General features: G+C 47.0%; 3 protein-coding genes across 3 annotated transcripts; 1 reads left to right on the top strand and 2 right to left on the bottom strand.

The window, feature by feature from the left end:
* Positions 1–4,190: 4,190 nt before the first annotated feature.
* On the top strand, positions 4,191–5,731 carry F4812DRAFT_418401 (COPI associated). The gene is made up of 3 exons (XM_047933245.1): positions 4,191–4,618; positions 4,724–4,795; positions 4,882–5,731. The coding sequence occupies exons 1-3, from the start codon at positions 4,599–4,601 to the stop codon at positions 5,180–5,182; spliced, it is 393 nt and encodes a 130-aa protein (XP_047792941.1). The 5' UTR covers positions 4,191–4,598; the 3' UTR covers positions 5,183–5,731.
* Positions 5,732–6,209: 478 nt separating this feature from the next.
* F4812DRAFT_456634 (uncharacterized protein) lies at positions 6,210–7,997 on the bottom strand (the record flags this gene model as incomplete). The annotated part of the gene is made up of 3 exons (XM_047937023.1): positions 6,210–7,027; positions 7,079–7,620; positions 7,675–7,997. The coding sequence occupies 3 exons, from the start codon at positions 7,995–7,997 to the stop codon at positions 6,210–6,212; spliced, it is 1,683 nt and encodes a 560-aa protein (XP_047792940.1).
* A 2,334-nt stretch (positions 7,998–10,331) lies between these two features.
* On the bottom strand, positions 10,332–24,211 carry F4812DRAFT_272675 (cytoplasmic dynein heavy chain). The gene is made up of 3 exons (XM_047930923.1): positions 23,564–24,211; positions 11,203–23,504; positions 10,332–11,141 (listed from the first exon to the last, which is right to left on the bottom strand). The coding sequence occupies exons 1-3, from the start codon at positions 23,859–23,861 to the stop codon at positions 10,686–10,688; spliced, it is 13,056 nt and encodes a 4,351-aa protein (XP_047792939.1). The 5' UTR covers positions 23,862–24,211; the 3' UTR covers positions 10,332–10,685.
* Positions 24,212–25,245: the final 1,034 nt, after the last annotated feature.

Genomic DNA, 25,245 nt, shown 5'->3' with positions numbered 1-25,245 from the left:
TGCGTCACTAACGCGCGACCTAGTCGTGTCCTCGTAGCGTTTAGATCCGGAGTCTATCGTGCTAGATATTAAGTCAAGAGGGAATAGGGGCCGGGCTTTACGCACAAGCTTATGCCGAACCCGTCTCCTCCCCTTCCCCAATACCCCCCTTTAACCCCTTTTACCCCTTTTACCCAGAGTCAATTGCAAGCAGATCCGGACGAACGAGATAGAGTTTCCATCCTGAAACACGGCCGAGATGCTTACCCGCAGATGCGGATGATGCTGCAACTTTAATCTTGCCTGGGATCGCCGCCGCATTACTAGATTCGTTCGACCCTCCCAAGGCCCCCAAGTTCAGACCAGTGTCTCCGATCATATGACGAGCAGCATTAAAGTTCATCAACCGAAAGTTGAGCCGCGCTCCCCTCCCCTTTTTGTTATATGGCAATCATATATACCACCTTACAAGGCTATATATATATACTAGACTAGACTAGACTTACCAAGCAGGCCTTATAATGCGACCCGTAGCAACGCTTTTAAGCCGGCTCCCCTTTTCAACGGGGGACGGTTCTGAAACGAGCTACTCGCGACTGAATTGCCATACATAAGGTAGGGCTTAATAATGTTAATAGGTATCTAGGTAGGTAGTTAGGGACCGCTTGGCGATGCTCTTTACCTACGGCGTGCGAGCTAATGTGCCTGATATCAGCCCGTAAGGTTTTTTTGCCTTTTCTTCTCCTTCGCTTCTCGGGGAAGAGCCTAGCTTCGTTTCAGAAAGGCAAGCTGAGAGTTGGGTCGATTCTTTTTTTTTTTCTTTTTTTTTTTCAGAAAATGAGGAATGGCTAAGAGTGTTATCCCAATATATGTACCGTAACAAGGCCAAGAATACGTGGCTCGTCTATACGGATAGTAGTTACGGTATTTCTTCTAGTCTTTCTTACATGGTTCTAATATTGTAGCTTAACATAAGACCCTACTGCTAATTTGGAATAGAGGTACTAAGAAAAAAAAATATTTATCGTGCTCTGTGATTTCGGGATGATAAAGCTCGCCCCTTATTCATGCTTACCTAATCTCTCTAACAGGCAAAAATCCAAACTTACATCGTACACTACGAATATCTATATCTTCATCTTCATCTTATTTCTTACTAGATTAAATTACCGCTATACGCTAAGCTATTATCTATTAATTTCAAGCCCTAAGAATGACAGCCGGTGTGATGTTATAGACTTATAGTCAATACATCTACAGTAACCCGTAGTATAAAAGAAAAGTGGGTCCCGGGGTAGATCATCTATATTGTATACAAGAAAGACAACTTCATTACCATATTATCCAGATCATATTAACTGATTTTTTAAAACCATTCAGACTGTATATTTCACATAATTTTTATTACTATTCACGCAAGCATGCTTTGGTAGTTCCAAGAAGACGTCGAGGTGTGGGGATCCAACAGGTTGGCAAGTAGAGGTATATAAGTGCCGAAAACACCACAAACTATCACATACGACCATAGGATCAGGAAAACTCGGGATCCCGTTCGCTCTCCCATAGATAAGCCTGATACCGCTGGATTAGTAGTTGGGTCGGTGACGACCAGCGAATCCCCAGTGTTGTATGTTTTTTACGTCTTTTTTGGCCGTTTAGTCCCTTTTTAGCCTCACTTAGCGTGGTATGGGTAGAGTTCAATGATTCAATATCTATGTGTGGTTTAGAATAACCGAAAGGCAACTCATGCAACATGTTTAGTCGCTAGCGAGGAGTTGTCTGCGTCTCTTCTTTTTCACGTTATGATATGGAACATCTATTAACGCCTCACTGTCACAGCGTCACTTAAGGACATGTAGACAATATTATAATTCAATATCAGCTAGGGTTGCTAAGTTCACGGGTATAGTCGGGTGGATTATTAGTGGGCCACCGTTCGTATATATAAGGGAAACGAGGAGAGGCATCTTCGTAGTTTTGTCTCTTGTCTTGGTGTAACAACAAACTATTCCACCGAGACCTTGTCACCAAGATACCTATCTGTTTACCTAAAGTAATTTCTTCATAAGATTCAGAGGAATTGGTTATAAACGTCTACGTAGAGTTATGGATAGTGCTAGGGTTACCGTCTATATAAAGGGTACCTAGGGTAGCCAACTCCCTCATAGGAGGATAGAAGACCAGCCAAATCGAACGCTAAATTCCAAGTCACGCCTATATCTTAAGCTTCGTTTGTCAGGGGTATGAGGCACTAGTACGGATCGTGCCTTATGGCCCACTAGGATAGTGTATATAAGGAACACGCTGCTCCCTCGAAGGTGCTTCGAAGGGCAAGCGTTAATAGATCACTACTATACACTGCATACTTGATATTCTACGTGCTACTGCTTCTAGTATTCACTCTATGTACGACATACATCACGGGACCCTTCTGACATCGTTCAAAGGTTATATGAATCCTTTACCCCTATTAAGTACCTAGGCATGTTATTTATAGGAGACCAGCCAACCTATCTTATTATCTCAATTCGGCCCTATCCTGCGTATGGAAATTGTGAAACATCACTTCCTCGTTATATTTACCTACCACAACAGATCCTTGTTCACTCTTGCTGCTGATCCTACCGGTCTGTCTTCATTGACTAGGTGTTAATGCTATACCTATAGGAGCTGAGCTGTGCTCGATGATTATAGAGGCGATGTTTTGGGTCCACTAGAACATGTCCAGAGAGATCCCGTGATGTATGTCGTACTTAGAGTGAAAAGCGCCAGTTCTGCTGAAGTCTCAGTAATTATTGAAGCCCATAGACCTCTTGGCTCAGCTTACAGTCTTCTCGCGTCGTGTCATGGTTTGAGGAGAGATAATCGTTGTTGCACAAAGGGAGAAAGAAGGAATAATAAAGGGCCCCTCGTCTAGCTACCTTATATATACGATGGTGGCCCACTAGGGGTCCACGCTATAGGACCGTACCGTGACACGCCGGTTGCTGGAAGCAGTGCAGGTGTCCCGGCTCAGCCGTTTCTGAGCCGAACTACCTAAGGCAGCTCGCAAGGGTCACAACCCCCGAGGACTCGGATCCGGTGCATTTTGACGAAGAGGACGAAGCCGTCGACGACGAACAGGCCGGCGTATACTCGGCGATCCCAGAAAGTAATGTTTGCCGCTGACATCTTGAACTCGCACGAACGGACTGGCTGCTGCGGACGAAGAATCTTTTGCCGACTTCACTTTGGTTTGGGGGATTCTCGGGGTCCCCTCTTGTGGTTACCGGAATTGTGACTATTCCAATCTTGGGACAAGATGGGGAAAGTGATGCTAGTCTGATGTCTAGTCCTGGTAGAGGTGATGCGTTGAATAGAGCTAAGGTAGGATTTAGGTAGGTAGATATGATAGATCTCGCTATAGTTGATGGATTGTATTGAGTGGCAATTCTAGAATATCTTATAAGTTATTGGAAGGGAACGAACAAATGGTGTAGGGACGAAAGATGAAGTTATGAGAGACTGAGAGTACTAGGTAAGGTCTAAGACTTAGGTACCTTATTTATATTTATGACAGGAGGATAAACCTTGCATTATTAGACGTGAACGCTACTAAAGTTCAATAAGCACCTGCCTAGTTCTTATTTATCCTACCTCTCTTCCCTTCTCGTGTAACCTATCCCCGGTTAATCCCTCTCCGGTTGATGGCATAGCTCCTTCATTTTATTATTGTTAGTGAATGTACGTTACGTATTACGTTCTGAGTATCTCGTTAACGGCAATAGCTAATAAGATGTAAATGTAAATCAAACGCCACTACTATTGATGTTTTATCTATTTAGCCTAGCACAAACTAACTCTGCATATGATGTAAATGTTATAGATGATATATATCCAGAAGAAAGGACATCTCAAGTATGGATAGCCACTGGCTTTTATAACTGGCCTAAAATCACTTATGGAACAAATAACGTTGTTTTCATTAAATATTGTTTGGTTATATCCTCCGGCAGGTAAGAAACTGATTGATCAAGCCCATCCTCGTGTACTTGTATACTGCCGCCTACCTACTACGATTGCTCCCCCCTTTTTCAAAATATGTGGCTAGGTAGTGAGTCGACATGAGGCTGAGGCCACGTGGCTGGAGTGGATGACGACACCCTGAAGAATGAATGGAGTACATACATACTATGTAACTATGTATTGTACCACCACCTTGTCCGCGCTAGTAGACGCAAGCTACAACAAATCAACGTCTCGGAGCTGTGAAAGAAGAAAAAAAAAAAAATAAACTACCTACCTGCCTGGTACCTAAGCTTCTAGACTCCTGACGTAAACATACTTAACGTTACTACCACCACCAACCAACCGTATCCAAGAAAAAAAAAAGTGCCTAGAGGAGACGACGAGGTATAACATCGACATCAACAACTTAGCCCGGATCTCCCGCGTTCTCCCGATTCCAAGCTCGAAGTAAACAACAAGGCGAACTGAGAGAATCCCGCACAATCGCATACATCACCAACTCCAACTTCATCTCCCTCTCCCTCTCGCATATCGCGCAGCTCAGTCCAATCCAACCAGCTACTTACCAAGTCAGCTATCTACCTACCTATCTATCAAACCCAATCGCAAACATGGATTTCTCCGACTCATTGTACGTCTACTACTACTACTACTACCAAGCCGACCGTTCCGTACAAACGAAGATAGCTAGCTACACGTGGATGGGAGTGCTAACATGGACTTGTTTTTTTTATAGTCGAATCGTCAACCTCGCGGTCGGCGTCATCATGGTCCTTGGCGGAATATCGCAATTTTTCAATCTGGGCTTGTACGTCTTCCTTCCCCCCGTCCCTCCCTCCCTCCCCACTTCCGCCCCCCTCTCACTAACCTCCCCCCTCTCCCCCCCCAATACAGCCAATCCATCATAATCGGCGCCTACGTGCTCATCTTCGGGCTGGCGGTGGCGCTCCTGGAGTTCCAGATCCCGCCGCAGGTGTCGCGCTACGCGTCCTTCATGTTCTCGTTCCTGGGCCGCGGCCTGTTCTACGTCTTCGTCGGCTCGCTGCTGCTCAACCACGGCGTCCTGCGCATCATCGCCGGCTCCGTCGTCGCCGCCGTCGGCCTCGCCTACGTCGCCCTCGAGTTCGTCCCCTCCGTCGAACCCCCCGCCAACATGCGCGAGGCCGACGCCGGCTGGGGCGCCGAGCAGGTCTGATAGAAGGTACCTAACACGTCCCGTCGTCGCCTTACCCGTTACCTTGGGTAGGTACCTAAGGTATGTATTTATAATACATAAATAAATTAGAGGCGGATAAGGTTTTCTACCTAGGTACCTATTCTCTCTAACGAAGGGTCTTCTTATCATCTTCATTTATATGAGGAAGAAGTATTATTTTTATCGGCGCGATTCTCCGATTTCAAGGCTATTCATCATTACCATCGTCTTCATCTTCTTCTTCATCTTATCGAGTTTGTTGGTGGAATGCCGATTTGGGTGCAACTTCAAAGAGATGGGGATTCCTATCTGGATAAAACCGCTTTTAAAAAAATAAACACGTTCGGTAAGAGAGGAGGGGGCATGGCTGGGCTGGCGGTGGTCGCTTATATAGGTACCTAACCTTGTATGTGTACGAATAACGGTGGGAAGTGGGAATGAACTCATCATGTAAACCCGAGTCATGTGTGACGCAAGGCTGGATATTTAGGTAGAAGATGGCCACTGTGAACGAGGTAGACGTCTCAAAATATTCTTCTTCCTTATGGGTGTTTTGCATTTGCGTTCGTAATAATATATTATCGATGAAGTTCATAATTTACGTCTTAATCCTTCCAGACTAGTTACATTGGTTGAAAAGTTATCCCTTTCCCCGTGTGATCCTTTCCGTCCGTCCCTCTATATAGACCATTGTGCACAATGTCATTAGGAAAAAAAATCAATTGGACTGCTCGTGTCTTGGGAATATTATAACTGCCATCCCGTTATTTGAAATATCATCCCTCCTACACCTTGCATATATTTTACAGGTTCACGATACGCCGAGCACATATGCTATGTCGCAGAAAAGCAAAGGTTACCGGTGAAGGAATTCAGGAATTCGATCCTATGACGCCCCGTAGTGTTTGACTTGCCCTTTTGTGTTTTCGCCTTGCTCCCATGGCCTGACTCCGATAGGCTCCCAGTCGTAATTTAGGTCATCAAAATAAAATCAACGCAAATTCAGACGGTAACGAATGTTCCGTTCCTACTTCTGTAGTGCAGCCATCTCGCGCTCTTTGTCCGCGAGCATCTGGCGTATCCGTTCGGCTTCTTCTTGAAGTGCCGCCAGTCGTTCCGCTTTCGACTTCTCGTCCTCCGCCGTGCTCTCTCTGGATTGTATAGCGGGCAATATGTTTATCGTCATCCCCTGCAGGCTGGGGCTTGGCGCTGACAAGATTGTAGTAGCCGGTGATCGAAGACGTAAAGCCTCGGCAAGGTTATCGACCGGAAAAAAACCTGAATTCGATTCTGACGCCGGGTTGAGAAGGGACTTGATCGATGATAGCCTTTTGGAGCTATCATGTCCGGGTTCGCTCGGCGTGTACTCCGAATCAGTCCCCGAGAAGGAGCGCTTTCTTGATGGCGATTGAAATGACGCGGGAGATAGGGACGACTGACGATCACTTAACGCCACAAGTGATTTTAAAGGGGCCAGCCGATTATCGTGGGTGAAAGAATCCCTAATATCGATATTATGAGGAGCATTAGTAGTGTGATATGCTATGAGATCGGTCGAGGTTATCGGACCTGACGCGGGGCCAGATCGGATGGGATCAGGGAGTAGCGTGAGTGGGTGTTCGGCCTTTCGACGTAACCCGAGATTAACAGATCCGTCCTCGTTAACGGTGCCACGCTCCCTTTCGATTTCGATGTACGGACTTTGCTGTTCGATAGAATCGATCGTCATTGCATCCTCTGACCCGCTATCCATTTGATTTGCTGGTATTACGCGCTTTCTCCTCTTAATAACAGATTTCTTCATAGTAACAGGCCGGTGAACTCCGTGAAGTTTGTAATATAACCCTGCTGCAATTAGCTAACATCCACCATACAAGCGTCTAAGTGTATACGTACCGCAGGCGTTGCATATGGTATGGCCCGACTCATCACGACGCCACAACGGGGTAATCGTAGTACCGCAATTTTGACATGCTATTACTACGGTCGTGTTCTGAGCCGCGGCCTGCTGCGCATTTATATCTATCGGCGTCGGCCCATCGTCTGGATGTGGCCCGCTTCCACTGCCGGATGCCCGATTTTGATTTTGGAGTTGAGCACTCTTCGCTACTCGGTTGTTATACGCCGGGCAGCCGCTACATCCCTCCGCGCCGCCGGTACCATTGCATCGTCCTCCACCCGGACACGATCCATTGGGCATTTGATCCGCAGCGACATAGGTAGCCCCGGGAATATTTGCTGGGTTGCCTTGGGAACATGAGCTAGAAGAGGCCTTCTCGGGTGTCCTTTTCGGAGTAGTAGTGACAGTCGATGGTGGCCGTTTTAAATTCGTCGGGCGCGACGAATTGCGCGCCTTTAGATAAAGTCCGCATGCATTACAGATGGTAGCACCTTGGGGCGAACGTCTCCATAATGGCGTTCTCGTAGTACCACAATTGCTAGAATAGGGTCAAAACCGGGCGGCACGTCTATCGAGTTAGTGGTCAACTTACCTGCATACCTGGCCACTCTGGTTCGATGTGGGATTCGATTTTATCGTTGCCCAGCCCTCATGATGGACAGGGTCAAATGGAGAAGGACTTTTCGAGTTGACTCGCTCGGATCCTTGTATCGACGGGCTGGGTGCTTCCGAAAAATCACTTTGACTTTGAGCCGCAGGACTCCTCGAGCCAATAGAGGAGGCGTTTCGAATAGACATAGTTTCGGAAGGTTGAGTACTTTCCCTGGAGGCGATAGGACGACTAGGGAGCGCCGTCCTGGTAGAGTTGGGTTCTGACCTGGCCAGTTTTGCGTATGAGTAAGGGGCCACTTCCATCATAATCTTCGTCGTTGAACCCTTTAGAAATTCGTCTGACTATGATAAACTGCGGCGATCGTCGCTTCGATTTCTTTCTTTGTTCTATGATAGCATGGGACTCCGGGGCTCGAATAAAAAAAAGAGAAAAAAAAGAGGAGACGCTCTAGAGTAGAGGGGCAGTTGACGGGATATAGACAAGTCGACACGAGATCCGTTAATGTTCAAAAATATCAACTGTTTAATGAGGCCTGTTATAGAACCAACTAATAATGTCGGACCAATGAAGCGTCGGAGGTGCCACTATATCGTGATGGCTCGTGTCACTTGTTAGCTCGAACAGTGGCGATCAGCAGTCAGTGACAAGATCTCTTTTGCTCCAAACCGGGCTGCATGAGGATGTAAGTGAATGGGGAGGTGTACCGATGGGCTCGACTTGCAATTGACTGCGAACCTGGCAGCCTGGGGTGGGTAGAGACGGGGACTATGGGGGGGGCCTCGGATGCAAGGGGCAATGTTCCTAGAGGCTCGTGGGGATTTGTAGTTAGGTCTGGATCAGATATGTGACTCGTGAGTTGCTTATGGGCTTTGCTTATGAAAATAGGGCACGGCCAGATCACGAGGACGAACCCGTATAAGCAAGCCTGGCAGCGCAAGTTGTTGTGTTAATGATTTTTGGGTATGGTTTTTTGGCGTGGATTTGGTTTGTCAGGTTACCTAGGTATTGTTATGTAAAAGGTACGTTACGGTGTACCTTGCAAGGGCCTTTCCTTTTTTAATCTGTACCTAAAGGATCAAGTACCAAGTTTTATTAGGACGGAGACTCGCCTCAGTCCGAGATGAATCTCGGAGATTCGAGGAAAGATTATCTGATCTAAACGAGGCGGTGGATGGCACCGGATAAGATTAGGAATGCTAATATCAATGCCACATGGAACATGGGAGGGGGTCTAAAAGGTTCTAAGGCCTAAGGGGAAAAAGAAGGAATTACTTAAACTTTAGACTCATCCTAACTGTTAAACTTTACATGCTTTACATGTAAGTAGGCACCATTTGTACCATACAATGCAATGCAATGCAATCATAATACGGGCAGTCCGTACCTAGGTACCTTGGTACCTTGGTAAGGAGGTTTGATTCCCCACAAGGCTAGTATATACTACTACGGATTAGCGGCAATGCTGCAATGCTCTAAAAAAAAAAAGGATATAATGGGTCCCGACCGTCGGCGTGCCGGCTGAATGAGGATCAAGTAGATTATTATTAAAACTCGTCCCATTGGCTCAACCGTTGATTAGATTTGGTAATATGACATGGACACACCCCCTGGGCCCTTGCTCAACAGCCGTCTTTTCTTTTGTTTTCTTTTTTTCTTTTTTGTAATGCTCACCTGACTATTGGCTGATGATGATGGTACGTCGGAAGGCGGTCTGCCCGATTCCACATCGCATTTTGTTATTAATCAGTTTGTGTACCTACTCTGAGCAGTGATATCTAGGTACTACTATGTACTATTATCAACCATCATATCTCAGATTTAAGGTGTAGTACCAGTCGCAAAGAGCCAATAAATAGTAAGTAGATATTGGCTTGAATATTCATTCATTCATTTGCCTCCCGGTATCGCTTCCATGCTTGATGCGCTGCCACTACCCTTCTAATGAATGTTGTGAATGGTAAGACATTGGAAGTACCTACAAGGGAGACACGGAATACGATAAGAAACGCTAAAAACGACCTACTCCTATTGCGACCCAAAAAGGTACTTTGTTACAAATGTTCGTGATGCGGTGGGTCATCTCTCTCTTCTATGCCAAGCTTTTTTATCTAACCTTGTCCCATCTCCCATCTCCTTGCAGCATGCAAGTCGCGGGCTACCGTGGTACGTACCACTACCTAGTAGGAGGTACTTAAGGTTTTTGAAGGGAGGGGGAACTCCGTAGATAAGATGAAACATTATCTCTTATCACCGTTGATCAACAATCCATCGATCATTTTATGCGTATCTGAATGTTGGCTTACTTATTCCAACTTTTCATATTGGAATATGTCGTATCTTTATTTCATCTTATTTTATTTATTTTTTGAGAAATTAATTTAAAACAAGAGATATCTCACCTAACCCTAATAATTATATAGCGATAATACCTTCGTAAGTTCACGAAAATCTCTTCCAGCCTATGTAGAGCCCACGTGGACCGATGGAAAAGGGAAACCACATTCTAGACAAGACGCTTGGAAATACGATATCTTTGATTGGATAAATAGGGACCTGGAAGCGTGCATGGTGGGAGCCGCTAAAGCAATAGTACTCTATGATAGATCATAGTATACTCCGTACAGTATGCGAGAAATGATGTCAGTACCCGACGGGTTCCTTTACCTCCCTTCAAGAGGTACTAGGTAGATATTTTTCACTTTTTGTGGCGGTAAGTACCTAGGTAGGTTACTCGAAGGCGAGGGTTAGGTCAATAATACGAAAAAAAAAAAAAAAAAAAAAAGCTTACAGGCACCGAACATCGAATACCTTTTATAAACAATATTGTGGTTATCCATCTTGTTTTATTTGGTACTAAATTTAATAGTCTAGCATAATGTAGGTATACTTTTCGTAAAGAAGAAAAAAACCGATAGCAATTTAAAAATCGAATAGGGGTATCGGACAGGAAGGCCAACAAACAATCATCTCATAACTTCGTACATCTCTCCTTAAACTTCAGCCATGAGCTGTTCTCCCTCATCTAGTAGTTCTGTCACCTTCTTCAGGTTTTGTATTAGACTCTTGCCAAGTCCAACGAGAAGAAGCTTCTCTGCGTTTGCAGGCAGTCCCAGATAAGTTGGCGGCTCACGCTCGGGGAGTTTTTGGATCCATCCCATGAATTCTTCCATTGAAGTACCAGATGGTACTGCGAGACTCGTTTCCTGCCCATCCTTCTCCGACCCCTCCACTAATTTATGCCCAATGTCGAAAGCCGATGGCGTAAGGGATTGATTGACCAACTCAGTCAGCCGGTTGAAATCCCCTTCGTCGTCAATCTTACCACCGTAGGTCTCACGGACCAGGTAGCGGATCATATCCCAGGGTATGTTTTGCGGATTGATATTCGTACGGTTTTGTGCTACGGACTCAATCCATGTATCGACAATGAAGGCGGAGCATTCGTACTATAGGAAGACAAAGTTAGCTACTATCAATTATATATAAGTTGTATAGCCTGTTACTTACGTCGCTGTCGTTGAACTCCCAGAAACCTTTCCATCCCAGGTTTGGTGCGTACCGTAGACGCTCCTGTACCACAGCATGTAAGAAAGAGAGAAGTAAGTAAAGCCTGCCGCGCTCTACGGGGCTCTTGGTAACTCTGGTGGATAAAGAAGACATCGAATCCTTCATATTGGCACGGACACCAGCTGGCTGTTCGTACATAAGTACGCGAGATGCGCGCAGCAAGTTCACAGGAATCTTTGGGCTGGATTCCATCGACAGGAATAGTCTAAAATCGGAATGAGGGTTGAGAGATTCCATACGCTTCTCGAGAGATTGTAACCAAGTTGGCGCAAGATGAACGTTCTTGATGAGAACCCAAGATCCGACCTGTGCTGCATTGGTAACCGCCTTGTCGGCACTTGTAAGACTTTCGTTTGAACCCATAGCGATGTTTGTGCACCTAACACGCATTCGCTCAACCAAGTTGTCCACCTTGTAACTGGCGTCGAAGCCGGGGGTTGAAACCAACGAAATGGGACGAGTTGGAGGCACCTGGCTGACGGTTTCTTTGAGATCATCCACAATGTCAAGTAGTTCAGCTCCGAAGACCGAAGTCACGAACCGCTCCGCAGTCGGGACGAAACGGTCGAGGCGGAAGAGTTTGACTAGAAGCAACGAGAGCAACCCTTGATCAAATGGTTCTGTGTTTGCATCCCAAATTTGGGGGACGAAGTTTTCTGCAAGCTCCTCCGACAGGAATGCATCCCAGGCATTAGCCGGTACTTGGTCAAGCTTATCCTTCAACACACCAAGTCTCTTCGCACGGGTGAAAGTCTCATCCTTGGCGTCGCTTTCGGTGGAGAGGTCTTTGCCTTCGACACGATCGTCGAGGATGACATCAATCAAGCTCTTGTCCATCTTGTAAGGCGAGGCTTGGGCGAGGAGCATGGCGAGAGTGATCCGATCCTTTTGGAGTAGACCCAGGGCAGTCCTCTTGAAAGTTGTTACGAATAAGTCCTTGATGATGACATCTCGGCGTTTGTTGAAATCTCTTTCGCTTGCTAGGTTCTTATTGCCATGGAGAACAGAATGGAAGATGTCAAGAAAATACTGCAGAGAAAATTGGTAGAAGTGGTTGAGGTAGTGCAGTTGCTCGAGGACAGCAAATACGGCACTGCATGAGCGGGCAATGATGCTGTACTGCAGCGTGATCTCTTCAACTTCGGCCATTACTCCTTCGGTGTTACTCATCTTAGTCGCAATCTCGCCAGCTTCGGTCTTGAGAGTCTCGAGAGTCTCGATGACATGATCGTCATCCAAAATATTACCCCGAGATTCGTTAAGGGCTTGCAGAAGTCGTTTTTCAAGTTGTCGAAGATGAACTTTGAATTCGCCTTGTAGCTTGATGAGATTAGACCTTCTCTCGTCAATGTCTGGTCTCTCCGATTTCAGAACGTCGTTAAGGGACTGAGTCTGGAGACTGCTCTGGGTGACAGTGAAGTTGACAAACGTTGTTCGACTACAAATATCCGGCGGGAATGTCGCCGATGGATCTCTCGTGGATAGATAAATCTTGAACGCAGGGGAGAAGTCAATTTCCTGCTTGCCAAGTTGGATAAGCACACGACCGCCGGTCTTCTGGTATTCCTTGTTGAGGACGTGGTTAAGGATTGGATCCAAATGTTCCGCATCTTGTATGAGAATTGGGTTACCAAATCTGAGAGAACTTTCGAGCTGCTTTGTGAAGGAGTCGTCCAAGAAACTTGTCACAGTAAGACGACGATCCTTGCATTCGCGCTGAAGGAATTCGGTAGCCCTGCCTGAAGGGTCGATAATCAGTGGGTAACGGTTGAAGCGCTTGAGAATGATGGCGTTTTCTGTGCATAGATCATCGACTGGCAGGGTGTTTTCTTGCCAGCTGAGTCGTTCGTCCGCAGTCGACAAATATTCCGTAACGGGATTATGAGGTTTGAAGTTGATCCCGGAAAGGTGAAGTTGGTGCAACCAGTCTTCCATCATTGACTTTCGGAAGGTTTGATCGTAGAGACCACTGTATGCTAAGAAAGCGGCGGCGACTAGGACATCGCCGACCAAGGTGCTAATTTGAGTCTCGAATGACTTGCTGCCATCCTCCCAACGGGTACGCTCTGAGGACAGACTGTCAAGAAGCCTTACACTTCGGTCGACCTTAAATTGGACTCGAGCCATCTCGGCCTTGATGGCTTGAGTCTCGCTGATGAGGGCTGCGTATTCAGTCTTGTAAGTAGCGATGCTCCGCTCTAGACTGGTGATAGTATTTTCAACAGCCTTTGCCTCAGCTTTGGTCTGAAGAGCTCGTTCTTCAAGTTCGCCCACCTCCTCCCGTAGAGGACCGACGCGGTCAAGAATTTCGGAATAATTAACCTGGGCTTCTACCCATTGAACTAGAGGACCGCAAGCCTTGCTGGCACGATTTACCTTCTCGTACGTGAAATCTGGCTGGGCTAAGAATTTGGTCCGCATAAGCGTTCGCAAGGATTTTGTCATTTGTTTCTCGTTGTCGAAGTTGACAATGCTCGCGATAAAATTGTCTTGGCGAACAATGGCTTGGACGTTCTTCCAATCGGTGATCTTGTGGCCTAGCAGTGCACATACGGCTTCCATGGCGAGTCGGACACCCTGGGGTGGAGAACCCATAGATCGAACTTCAGTCAAGTGCTGTCGTTTAATGTTGCTGACACTAGCCTTTGCTTCTTCTACTGCGGGTTCAGCTTTTGCTAGGTCATTGAGCACAACCTCCCTGCGGGATGCGACTTCTGCTTCTTGCTTTTCAAGAGCTGCTTGGATCTCGAGAGAAGTGTTCTTGCGCTGTTCGGCTTCCCGTTGATCTGCAACCATGCGCTGTAATTTCTCATTGGCTTCCGCATCCTTTGCTTCAAGTTGGGTCTTCTTCTCAGCCAAACTAGCTCTCAGGTCCCGGACTTTCTCGACCGTGTCTCTCAGCTTGTCGAGACCGACGTTCAAGTGACGCTGTTGTTCTTCCAAATCTTCCCGCTTTTCATTGTATAGCTTTACATACTGAGCAACAAAGTCGAGGAAGTGGCGCGGCGTAAGGAATGTAACTTTGCCCTGTTGCTTCTGAAGCTTCGCGTTAAACTGCTGAAGAGAATAGTGGATGTAAACCATAGAGTTCACGACCGTTTCTCTATGAGAAGGAGGTAAGGTGAGACCGCGATAGGCAACGGGAATAGTATCAGGGGCTAGGAAGTTAGGCTTGTCTAAGTCAATAGAATGCGTCAACTCGTTTGCAACTTGGAAGAGTGCCTGGTCAGACCAGTCTCCAAACCAATTCAACACACAACGATTGAACAAGGCGGGACTGGTAGCAGCCTTCGAGGACAGCCCATCTTCAGGTGGATTCATAGTGAAGACAACATGCAGATTCTTGACGATCTGCTGCGTGAACCATTTATACAGCTCTTCTTGGGAATCCAGTAGTAGACCTTGCCGTTGCGCCCCTTCCTTGCAGGCAGTCATTAAAGAGGCAAAATCGTCTCCTTCAAAGAGACCAGGGACTTCGGCGTTGGCAAGTAGAGTGTTCATGCGCTCTAGGAAACCCGAGTCAAGAACATTAGACTCGTCCATGATAAAGCATATCTTTTCGCCCTTGCAACCGCAACGGCGCAAGACCTCTCGGAGATCCTCATCGAAGTCTTCAGCAGAGTACTTGCCGTGGACCTTGATTTGGAAGACCTTCAGACCATTCATCCATGCAACGAATCTCGAAAGTGTAGTCTTTCCACTTCCACTGACACCGATCAAGATCAGGTGACCTTGTGGTTGTCTAAAGACACGATCAATACGAAGAACGTGCTCAAGTACATCGTTGAACAAAATGAGCGGAACATCCACCTCTTCTTCGCAGAATGTCTTGAGGCGAGCCTTGACAAAGTCTCGTAATTGTTCTCGGTCAACAGGGACGTAGTTCTTTGAAAGCCAGTTGGAGAACAGGATTGGCCCGCCTAACGCTTTCTGCTCATCGATGGTGGGGAAGAACTCTAGTGCGATGCGCCGCACAGCTTCTTCCGTCCATTGCCTCTCCTCTTCCGCAACTAAACGATCTTGGAAAAGTCGTAAAGCCTCGTGCGCCCAGATGCGAATCAACCCTTCTATCGATAGGGTTTCTAATGGACGGATGGCCTCGTATACACCACGTACCCATCTCGTCAACTCACGAGGACTGTAGACGTAATGAGGTTGTATTTTAGGTGTAAACCGTTGTTGCGACTCCAAGTAGAACCGAACCATCGATTGAGTAAGCGGTTCGGAGTATCCACGAAGCGCTGGAATGATCTTGAGGATAGCGGAGTTGAAAGTACCATAGATCTGAAGTAGGGACAACTCGCCTGGATAATCGACCATAATGAGCGGTGCATGTCTAAGGAATCTGGCTCCCATGGGCGTACGGCCAGCGTCAGTTGGAGGATTACAAGCTCCCACAAACTGGATTCGATCGAGTGTTACCCAAGACTTGTCCGACGTTCGCCAGAAACCGTTATGTTCTACAAGCTGGCGGAGGAACGAAATTGCTCGTTGAGTTCCGTATTTGTCCGGTGCCGGCAAGTTGATCTCATCACAGAAGATTACGAGCCATCGCCCAATCTGAGTTGGTGACAACATCACGCCGTTCAGTGTCTTCTTATATTCACAGTACTGCTCAAAAGTCTTTATGAGGAGATCAGGTGTGGTCGCACTAGAGAAATTCAGACCGACGACCTCCATGTTTGGCAGTTTTCGAAGTGCACTGAAAAGAGTCATCGTTTTACCAGAACCAGGGGGGCCACAGAGCAGAAGTGGCTTGTGTTCTGCAAGCCAAGAATAGAGCACATCTTCGTGACGGACTGTATCCAACGTTGGAATGACGACGTCTGTTTGTGTAACGGAGTGCGTGTTGACCTCGATCGTGGGAACTTCGTTTTGCCACGGTGTCCATTCGGCTCTAGGAAGGGCGACATCGAAGTCGATAAGGGAACTGGTACCATCAAGGGGCGGGGATCCAAAGCTAGCGAGAGCTCCAACGCTGTCTCCGAAGGCTTTTCGGTCATTGAGTGGACAATCACCTGTTAAAGCCCAGACTAGAGCAAGTAACAACTTCTTCGAAACATACGCCTCAATCTGCTCCGGATCCAAGGGGAAATCAACATGCGCTGCGTTGTATTCGATCATGTCTCGGACAGACTTGTTTAATAGAGAGAAAAGAGTTGTGAGAACACGAGCGATAGTAAACTCCATGATATGGTTGTATGTTTCTGCTTGCTTGAGAGCGTCGAGGATGAAGTTGTCCGTGGTTAGATAGGCGTGCAACAAATCCGCGACCTGACCTTGAATCTGAAGGGTCTTTGCGGGGCTCTGGCCAGCCGCGGCAGCATCCTCATCTAAATCTTCAAAAGGCACTGCCCTCAGTCTCTCAAGGTAGTTGGTAACCATCATGCTTGGTGTGACGGTATCCTCGCTAAACCAAACCATACCGCAACGACTCACAGTTGCCAGAGTAGCATACTTCAACGTCTCGACTTCGAACATGATTCGGACATTAGGTGGTAGATTGAGACGCTCACCATTAGGAAGTGTGAGTAGCTTGTTATCATCGAGTACACTGTTCAAGTTTTCAACCCATTCTGGGTCGACATCACCGTCGAAGACGATCCAGTGACGCTTAGAATCTTCTCCACGAAGATTATCGACAATCTTCCGCAGTATGCTCGTGAAGAGACCATCGGTCCATTCTCGAGTGGTTGAATCTAAGTTTCCGTACAAAGCCTCCTTCGACATGACCTTTGAGTCGATGATATGAGAGACACCTTCGACCTTCTCAACTTGCTGAAGTGCATCTAAGAGGAGCCTCCACGCTGCGGATTTTCCAGTTCCCGAATTACCCACCATCATCACACCATGGTGGATATTTTGAATCTGGTAAAGCTGGAGAACTTTGGTCATCCAAACATCGTTCACCACAAGGTGCCTCTCTGCTGCTAGACGACGGATTGCATCTTCTAGTTCTACCAAGTTGGCCGGGACATACTGGACGCCAGGGAAGCATTCGCTTTCAATGGACATCATGATTTCAACATCGTTTTGGATCAGCTTTGGAGCTATAGTTTCTCGGACACTCTGCACAATAATTTCGGGCTCCACAACTTCCTCAGCACCGATGTTACCGTCACTACTAGTAAGCCGGGCACGTTTGAGACCACCAGAGCTGACGAGCACACTCTTCAGAGCACGCAAACCAAAATCGTAGTGCGCTTGCTTGGATAACCTTGTCGAGCACTGGTCGAAGAATGGAACTGTCTGCTTAGAGAGCTGCTTTGCTTGGTTGAATCCTTGAGAGTAAAGCATGACTTCAGCAATCAGTTCCTTATCCGGCTTCGACATGGCTACACTGCGGAACAGCTTCTTCAGGTTATCGGGCAAGTTGGAACGGCCGGCATAGCCAGGGTTCATTGTAATAAAGATACCCGTATTAGCATTAACGTGAAGCTGCCGGCCAACTAGTTCGATTTGAGCCTTATCATCCTCGGCACCTTGTTTGAGACCAAGCTGAATGTTCTGGATTTGCTGTGAGACGGCGGAGAGAATTCTTTCTTCCAAACGGTTGAATTCATCGAAACAACCCCATGCACCAACTTGGCAGATACCAAGGAAAATCCTACCCATTGCCTGGAAATCAAAGGTGTCGTCACAACAGAATACCAAAGTAAAGCGACCCAGTTGGACACCAAGCGCTTTAACTGATTCAGTCTTTCCAGTACCGGCAGGTCCGTAAGGCGAGCCACCAAGTCTTTGGCACAGAGCTTGAGTAAGGGTCCCGAAGCAGCGATCGGTAAGAGGAGTTCGAACCAGTCTATCAGGAACACCCAGATATTCAAAACCATAGTTAAGCTTCGCATTTGCCATCTTGATAAACAGACGTTGTAGGAAGTCCCCTTCAGGACTGTATACATATCGCATCTGTAGCAGCCAGAAATAATGTGTCGGGGAACTTGCGTTGAGTTTTACCAGATTTTCGATGACATCTCGCTGGTGCACGCATTCTGTAATAAGGGCTTCGCATTTTTTCCTCTGTATAACCTCAAGATCACCGAGGACAGTCTCCGCAAGGAGCCGCAGAACCCCGACTTCTCGGCTGAAGAGAGATTGAAGCGTACTGCCCCCGTTATTCAGCGACTTCTCAACCGCTGTAGTCCAAACTACTTGAGTAGCAAGTACTACAATCTGACTAGGGAAGTTGTTCATAAAATCATTCATCGCGCCCTGGCTGATCTCCTCCGACTCAAATATCGGGGTATACGCCTCAACAGCTTCAGCGAGAAGTTCGGCGAGGGTGGCTTTCATACCACTCTCAAGCAGAGCGAGCCAATCGTTGATCTTGGGTGTTTTAAGAAGAGAAATCTCTTTCTTTAGGCGTACGACCTCGCCCTCCTTGGAGGTGAAGCCAGTAATGACCGATTCCTCGTCCATGACAAGCCCCGTCAAGCCAGCAAACATCTTTTTGAAGTGTTTAGCAATACGCAAAGTATCGTTACTATTGCCGATCATTTCCAGAAGATCTTCATCGCCGACGAAATAAAAGCGAGGGAATGATACTCTTTCCTTTTCAAGGTATTCACCGAGCGCTTTCTGTATCTTGTTGAGCAGCTCAGCGAGACGTTCCAAAGACTTTTGGACTCCAGTGATCCCCAAAACGTCCATTACCATCGGCTGCTTGTAAACCTTCTTCATTACGGTCATGAATTCGCTATTGATGTTCTGGAACCTGGAAGACTCGATAGGCAATAGATGTTTGATGTCGGCATTTCCTGTGAAGACACCTTCCAAGTAAACCCATTGGCGTTGAACATCAATCCAGACATCGAACAGAACATGGACACGATTTAGCTTGTCTTCCCAGGAAGATGCTTCCTCTTCGAACTCTTTGTAATACGGCGAATGTTTCATCGCCTGTAGCGAGTTCAAATTCTCACTGCACTTGGCGAAGAGCTCATCCCAACCGCGAATGAGACGGCATTTATTCTGATACGGCACAAGATCCAGTTGATAGTTGTTCCAGGTTTCTTTCACTTGCTTCAGGAACTCCTCTAGTGCCATTTCACCCTGAGCCTGAGTGATAATGTCTCGGACGATCACCTCTGTGGCGACAAGGTTAAGATCCCAGACATCTCCCAGTGTCATAGACACAGGCGAATACCGCCGTCCGGGTTTGATCTCTTTCCAGATCTTAGTCCAGTGTCGATCTCGAATTGCCTCTGATTTTAAGTCGTTCAGTAGATTGTTCACTTTCAGAAGCTGACGGAGAACATTCTGGACATGTTCAAAAGCAGCATATTGCCGCATTCTGCTTGGCATCTCCTTCGTCATCTTGATGAGACCATCAATGCTAGACCTGATTTTTCTCGGTTGAACACTTCCCCATAGTATTTCACGGAGTTCATTCAAGCTCTTCCAGATCGTTGACAAACCGGCCCAAACGGATTTGAAGTCTTGGACCTCCTCTAGTATAATCGAAAGCGACGATTCAGGACTCGCTGGAAGATCAAGTGCTTCCTTGGCTTTAGATACCATGTCAGATTCCTTTTGCAATTTCGTAATGCGAGATTCGAAGGAGGCGAGCGTTGCGGACGCAACATCAGGGGCAATCGTTCCCGAGACTGGTTTCTCACTGTTCCATTCCGTGGCGATGTCTGCAATCTTGTCCATGACAACTTTGTCTTCTGCTATTATCTTCGCCTTGAGGGCATCGGTCTGGTCTTGCACGACCTTCGCCTTCCTATTCAAGAGTTCGTTAAGTGCCTCCCAAGTCGAATCAACCTGCTGGACATCTACCCAGTCATTCGGGAAATTGTACCGGTTCCGGACCAGAGTAGACTGTCCTTGACGGAAAGTCTCGACTTCCGGGGCCCAGGCCTTGACCCTACGCTTGCAGCTTTGCACAATAGTGATGAACTGGACCGCTTGTGCGGTGGATGAGGCTTCGAGGCTTTGTCCTTCCAAGTCTCTCCGCGCCTTTTCTATCTCGGCATTGACTTCTCTCATACGAGTTCCAAGCCGCGTAGCAAATTTTATCAATATCTCCTGCTGCCATTGGTCATATTTGGAATTGACCTTCATTTGTACTTGTTCGTAGTCGATCGTAATATGGCCGAATGAACGGCTTACTTCGGTCGTGTCGAAGGTCGCACGAGACTTGCGGATTTCTTGTAGTAACTGCAGCCATTTGGAGAGCTCATCGCCCAGAAGTTCGTACACTTGTTCAGACTGCAAGTCCCAGAGGGACTGGAACTGAAGCCATTTATCAACATACTCACCGATGCCTTGTAGCTTTGTCTCAATCGAAGTATAGACTCTACTGAGTATGTCGGTACAATCGCTAGGAAGATCGTTGAAGCGGGCTTCCTCTTGGACAACGGTACTCAAGGTCAAGCTCATTTGGTATCTAGAGGCCTTAATCTTAGGCAGGTTGCAGACAATACCAATCCAGTTATGCAAGTGCAAGAACCAGCTAGCTCTCGCAAACTCGAGTGGCGGATCAAGATAGATAACTTGATTTCTCATAGTGATTTCATGAATCAAGTGTTTCATGAGAGGCGCGTCCGATTTGAGAGGTTCCCCCGACGGAGCTAATTGCTTTCTTCGACTATTCTCAATTCGATCGACGGGTGTGTCGTCTTCAAATGCTTCAATCCATGCCGAGACCGCATGCTGGAGACGGTTAAGTAGGGTCAGCTTAATTCGTTCGTTCATCCTCTCAACCCAGAAGCCAAGGTTGACGTATTGCTCGAGATTGAGCTGATCGACGGCGGCCTGGATAACTTGTAGACGCGTTTCGAACTCCGAAGCCTCATACGGGCAAATTGCCAGCTCTGTCAGTGCCTTCTGAACATTCATGTGTATATTCGCGAGAGTGACGGTCTTCGCTTGAAGGAGAGAAGCGGCCGCAGCAAATTCCCTGACAAATAAGACATGCTTGGTTTCACTACTACGTCCAATTGTATGATCAAGAGTGCCGTTAGGGAGCGTCGGCTTTTGGTACGATTCCCAAGTGTTTACAAATGTCTCCCACTTCAGAGGTATACCCTTGGCGATCAATACATGAACTTCGTTCTGGTAGCCACTCAGCAAAATAGACACCTCAGGTAGTTTCGATATCTGCCGCGTTGTCTGAGTGAAAGTTCTTACACTTTCCATCAGACTAACAGCATAAGGATACACCCTCTTGGCATCCTTCGCAGTGTTATTCACGGCGTGGGGGACGTTGAAATTTTGCCAGCCAAGGTTACGAGTCTCTTTGAATAGCGCAATGATCTGAGCATCGAAGTTCACTGAGAGGTCCAGCGCATTATTCGCAGCTCTTATCTTATTGATGTTGAACAGCCGACCAGATATCGAGATATGCCTGCGCTGAACATCTTCGACCCAGGCTTTGTAGATCGCTTGAGTATTCAGTTTCTTTCTGAATAGTTCACTCTCAGTCTGAAGCTTTTGGCCCTCGGTATGAAGCGCCCAGTCGGTACCCAGGATGTCCTCGACCTTCTTCATGTAATTATCCAGTTGACGCTCAATTTGACGCGCCCAAATGATGGCTCCAGAGACGGGTGGCAAATCATGTAGCTGTGCCATGGCATGAACCTCCGAGTGGCCATATTGCTGTTTAAAGCGCTCGTGGAGCCCCGAAATGGCTTGTTTCACGTTATCAATGAGTTGATTCTGATACTCGGCTATGGCGCCCCGAATCTTGGGGCGCACGAAGAGGGCGTTGAACTGAGAGAAAACACGAAACATCTCATTCGCATTCTTTGCAGTCGCAAGACGGTCACGCAATCTAGCAATAATTGAATTTTCTACTCGCGACGTGCGTTCGTTATAGGTGTTCTCAGCCTTGACCCATCTCTGGGTACCTTCGGGAGAAACATCGAGCAGATCAACATTCTTCAACGCTTCCCAAGCCTGTCGAACCTCTTCGACGGCGTCCACGTCGCCTATTTCTTCGACAAGGGCAACGCCATTGGTCGTCGTCTCTTCAGGAACACCATTGGCAGTTGTCCTCGGACCAAGGACGTTGATGATTGTCTTCTGCAGTTGCTCATGATTGTCTCGGAAGTTATCGATATACTTCAAACGAGATTGCAACTCGCTATGCTTGGGGTTGACCTTGATCGGAATGAACCTCTCCTGCCTTCTGCGAGTCGTCTCTCGAGCAATATTGGTAAATTCTTTTATCTGAGCGTCCCAAGACTTGAAGATTTCGTCGGCAGTAGTCATAAGGGTTTTAAAATCCTTATAATCCAGGTCGACCAACTCAGAGCCTGGAAGAAGGCGGTGCATGACTTCCTCAAGATCCGCCGAGATAGCTTCAACCAGATGCAAAGTTCGGGCTATAGGGTAATTACTGAATCTCATTTTCTTGTTCATGTGGGTGAAGATCTGGCCGATGGCGTCCTGAACCTTGGGCAGCGAAGTCGCGGACAACAATTCGTCGAGGGGGAAATCCCGCATGAGTTGATTGTACTTCTGCACCATCTCCATAGCCTCCTTCAAGCCAGTGTCGGCGGTAAAACTAACAGTAGCCTGAAAACGCTTCGCATGCTTCAAAATCTCCAAAGTCAACGTAACACCTTCGCTCCTCAACTGAGCTTCAATTCCCTCCAACGCAGACTCCATAGACAACCAAAAATTAATCTCCTGCGTCGCCGTTCTCGTTACGGGGTCTCGGGTGAGTTTCGTGATAGTCTGTATTGATTTAATCCAACCATTTACTGTCGACTGCAAGTTGTTCATGAAGGTACTCTCCGAGAGAAGTTTAGCGTCTATCATATCAGTCGTCGGTCGTATATCGCGTGCAGCAGCGTCATCCAATACCCCCTGGACAATCGGATGAAACGAGAGCGATAACTCTGGGATCTCAACATTTTGCTGGAGGTGCAGCAAGCTCAGTTCAAGCTCAGTCATACGTTTCTTGGTTACGGGAATACCCGTCTTCGCATCGACGTCCGCCCGGTTCCTGGTTCCATTCGCAGCTTGCGAGGTCTTGGTATTGGCATCGAAATAGGGCGCCAGCGCATTATGAAGAATAGAGTGTAGTATTTCGAAAGGCGAAGCAGTAGGACCTTGTTCGCTAACGAGATTAGCAAGCGAGGCAGTGCCAGGCAGCGTTTGTATCTGGATCTGAGATGATAACGGCAGCGCGGAATCGAGCGCCTGGGGGCGTTTGAGAAGTGCGAGATAGGCTATCGTCGTTGGAGAAGAAGATATTTCGGACGTGATGGTGTATGTATATGTGACTTGAACTGGAATATTTCTTAGCAATACTGATTTAGAGAAAAGCGGCTACGATGGGTCGTCATACCATTGTCGGTAGAACCGTCAGGGACGTCATCCGATGGCTTCACATCTTTCTGGATATACAGGGCCACCTGGGCATCGGATGCAAAGCGAGTACACCTTTGAACCGTATCGTCGTAGTTTGCTTTCGACAGAAGATTCCCTGGTCGCTCCAGCTCGCTACGTGTAGCTCCAAGGGCAATAGTAACCACGGATGCCAGATAGTCAACCACCAAAGCTGGATCTATCATGACAAAGGGGGAAGGCGATAATGCGTTCGCACCGGAGCCTTGTAGGCCTAGAGGAGCAGCCACAGCCTCCATCGTGGCGATAATAGTTTAGCGATCGATCGAGTTATACAGAGCCGGTGGCATTTCTTGGTATATTAGGGAATGTTGTCGGTTTCGGGTCTCAGGAGAGGCGTGGGATCCAAGTTGAAATTAAAAGATATTTTCTATGCGGATGAGATAGATTAGGAGAAAAGGACAGAGACCAAAAGAGCGTGGGTTCCGTAGAGGATGTCTTTGCCTTATTATCCGACCTAGTATCGTCGTTGATTATTGCTTCGTTGGGTGGTGATAATAGTTGTAAAAAAGAAGGGATATTGTGGAAGTTGTTAACCAGTCATCAACTAATTCACAATCACATTCTACCTAGGAGGTAGCTAAGTACGCGAACTACCTACGCCAACGGCCTGTCGCGACTAGGTACAGATACCTAGGAGGTACTTACCTTAGGTACCTAGCTATCTAATCGGCGCCGGTTCTAATTGGGTCGTTTACTCTCGTGGCGTGGGGCTAGCAATCGGGCAGCTACGTCTAGTCTAGACTCTAGCCACGACTTACCTTAGGTGAAGTACCTGATACATTTACGCAGGTACACAGATACATCACGTACCTGTACGATGTAAAGTTGTTTTAGTGGTCAATTTTTCCCCAAAAGAAACCCCTAAGACATAAATCTTTTGTATCGTATAAAACAATCCCTCTCGTCCCTTAGATGAGTCTTAGCCCCTGTTTTATTAAAACTCCAAAGTGTACTTGGCACATGGCCAGTTGGCTAAAGATATCTTATCTCATAGCTTCATTCTAAATCAACGATACCCTCTCCCTATACATGTCATTACATCGCATTAGGTTAGGTACACTACTACGAATTGGCATAGCTAAAGACATCTATAAATCCACCAAAGAATTGAAATTGAACAGCACACGTAATAGGTCATAATGGAAACCATCTTCGATCGTATTTGTCTTATTTGAATCCCATTTCCGTGTTCATACGCCCCAAGTCTATATTTTTTCCATTTCCAGTGTTGGCATACCTTGCGGTTCCTAATCATCAGGTCAGATGCAGAATTGACGTCCCGTTGTATTCCTTCGTGAACAAACCGCAAATCCCTTATAACTCCAGAACCCCGCTGCATGCCACCCGTCCCAGTCGTAGCCCTCATGACGCCGATGCTTTCCTCGAAACGAACCTTATCCCCATCCATCCATGCGTGTCTCGTTTTTTCTTTTTTTTAAAAAAAAAAATCCGTTTTGACCAAGTCCCTTTAGTTATTTGAGCCTCCTGCTCCACCGTTGACTCCACCGGCATCATTCAGCCTTTCCCTTTGTACCATGACCCGTTCATTACATATGTCAATGAACATCTCGAATTTCTCGATCATTTTATCCTTCTCGCGTAGCTTTTCCTTCAGCTCTT

The sequence above is a fragment of the Daldinia caldariorum genome (genome assembly GCF_022478825.1).
Source record: "Daldinia caldariorum strain CBS 122874 unplaced genomic scaffold F4812scaffold_3, whole genome shotgun sequence".
In the NCBI taxonomy this organism is placed as follows: Eukaryota; Fungi; Ascomycota; class Sordariomycetes; order Xylariales; family Hypoxylaceae; genus Daldinia; species Daldinia caldariorum.
Note: the sequence above shows the minus strand (reverse complement) of the source record. Positions and strands in the feature narration are given on the sequence as shown.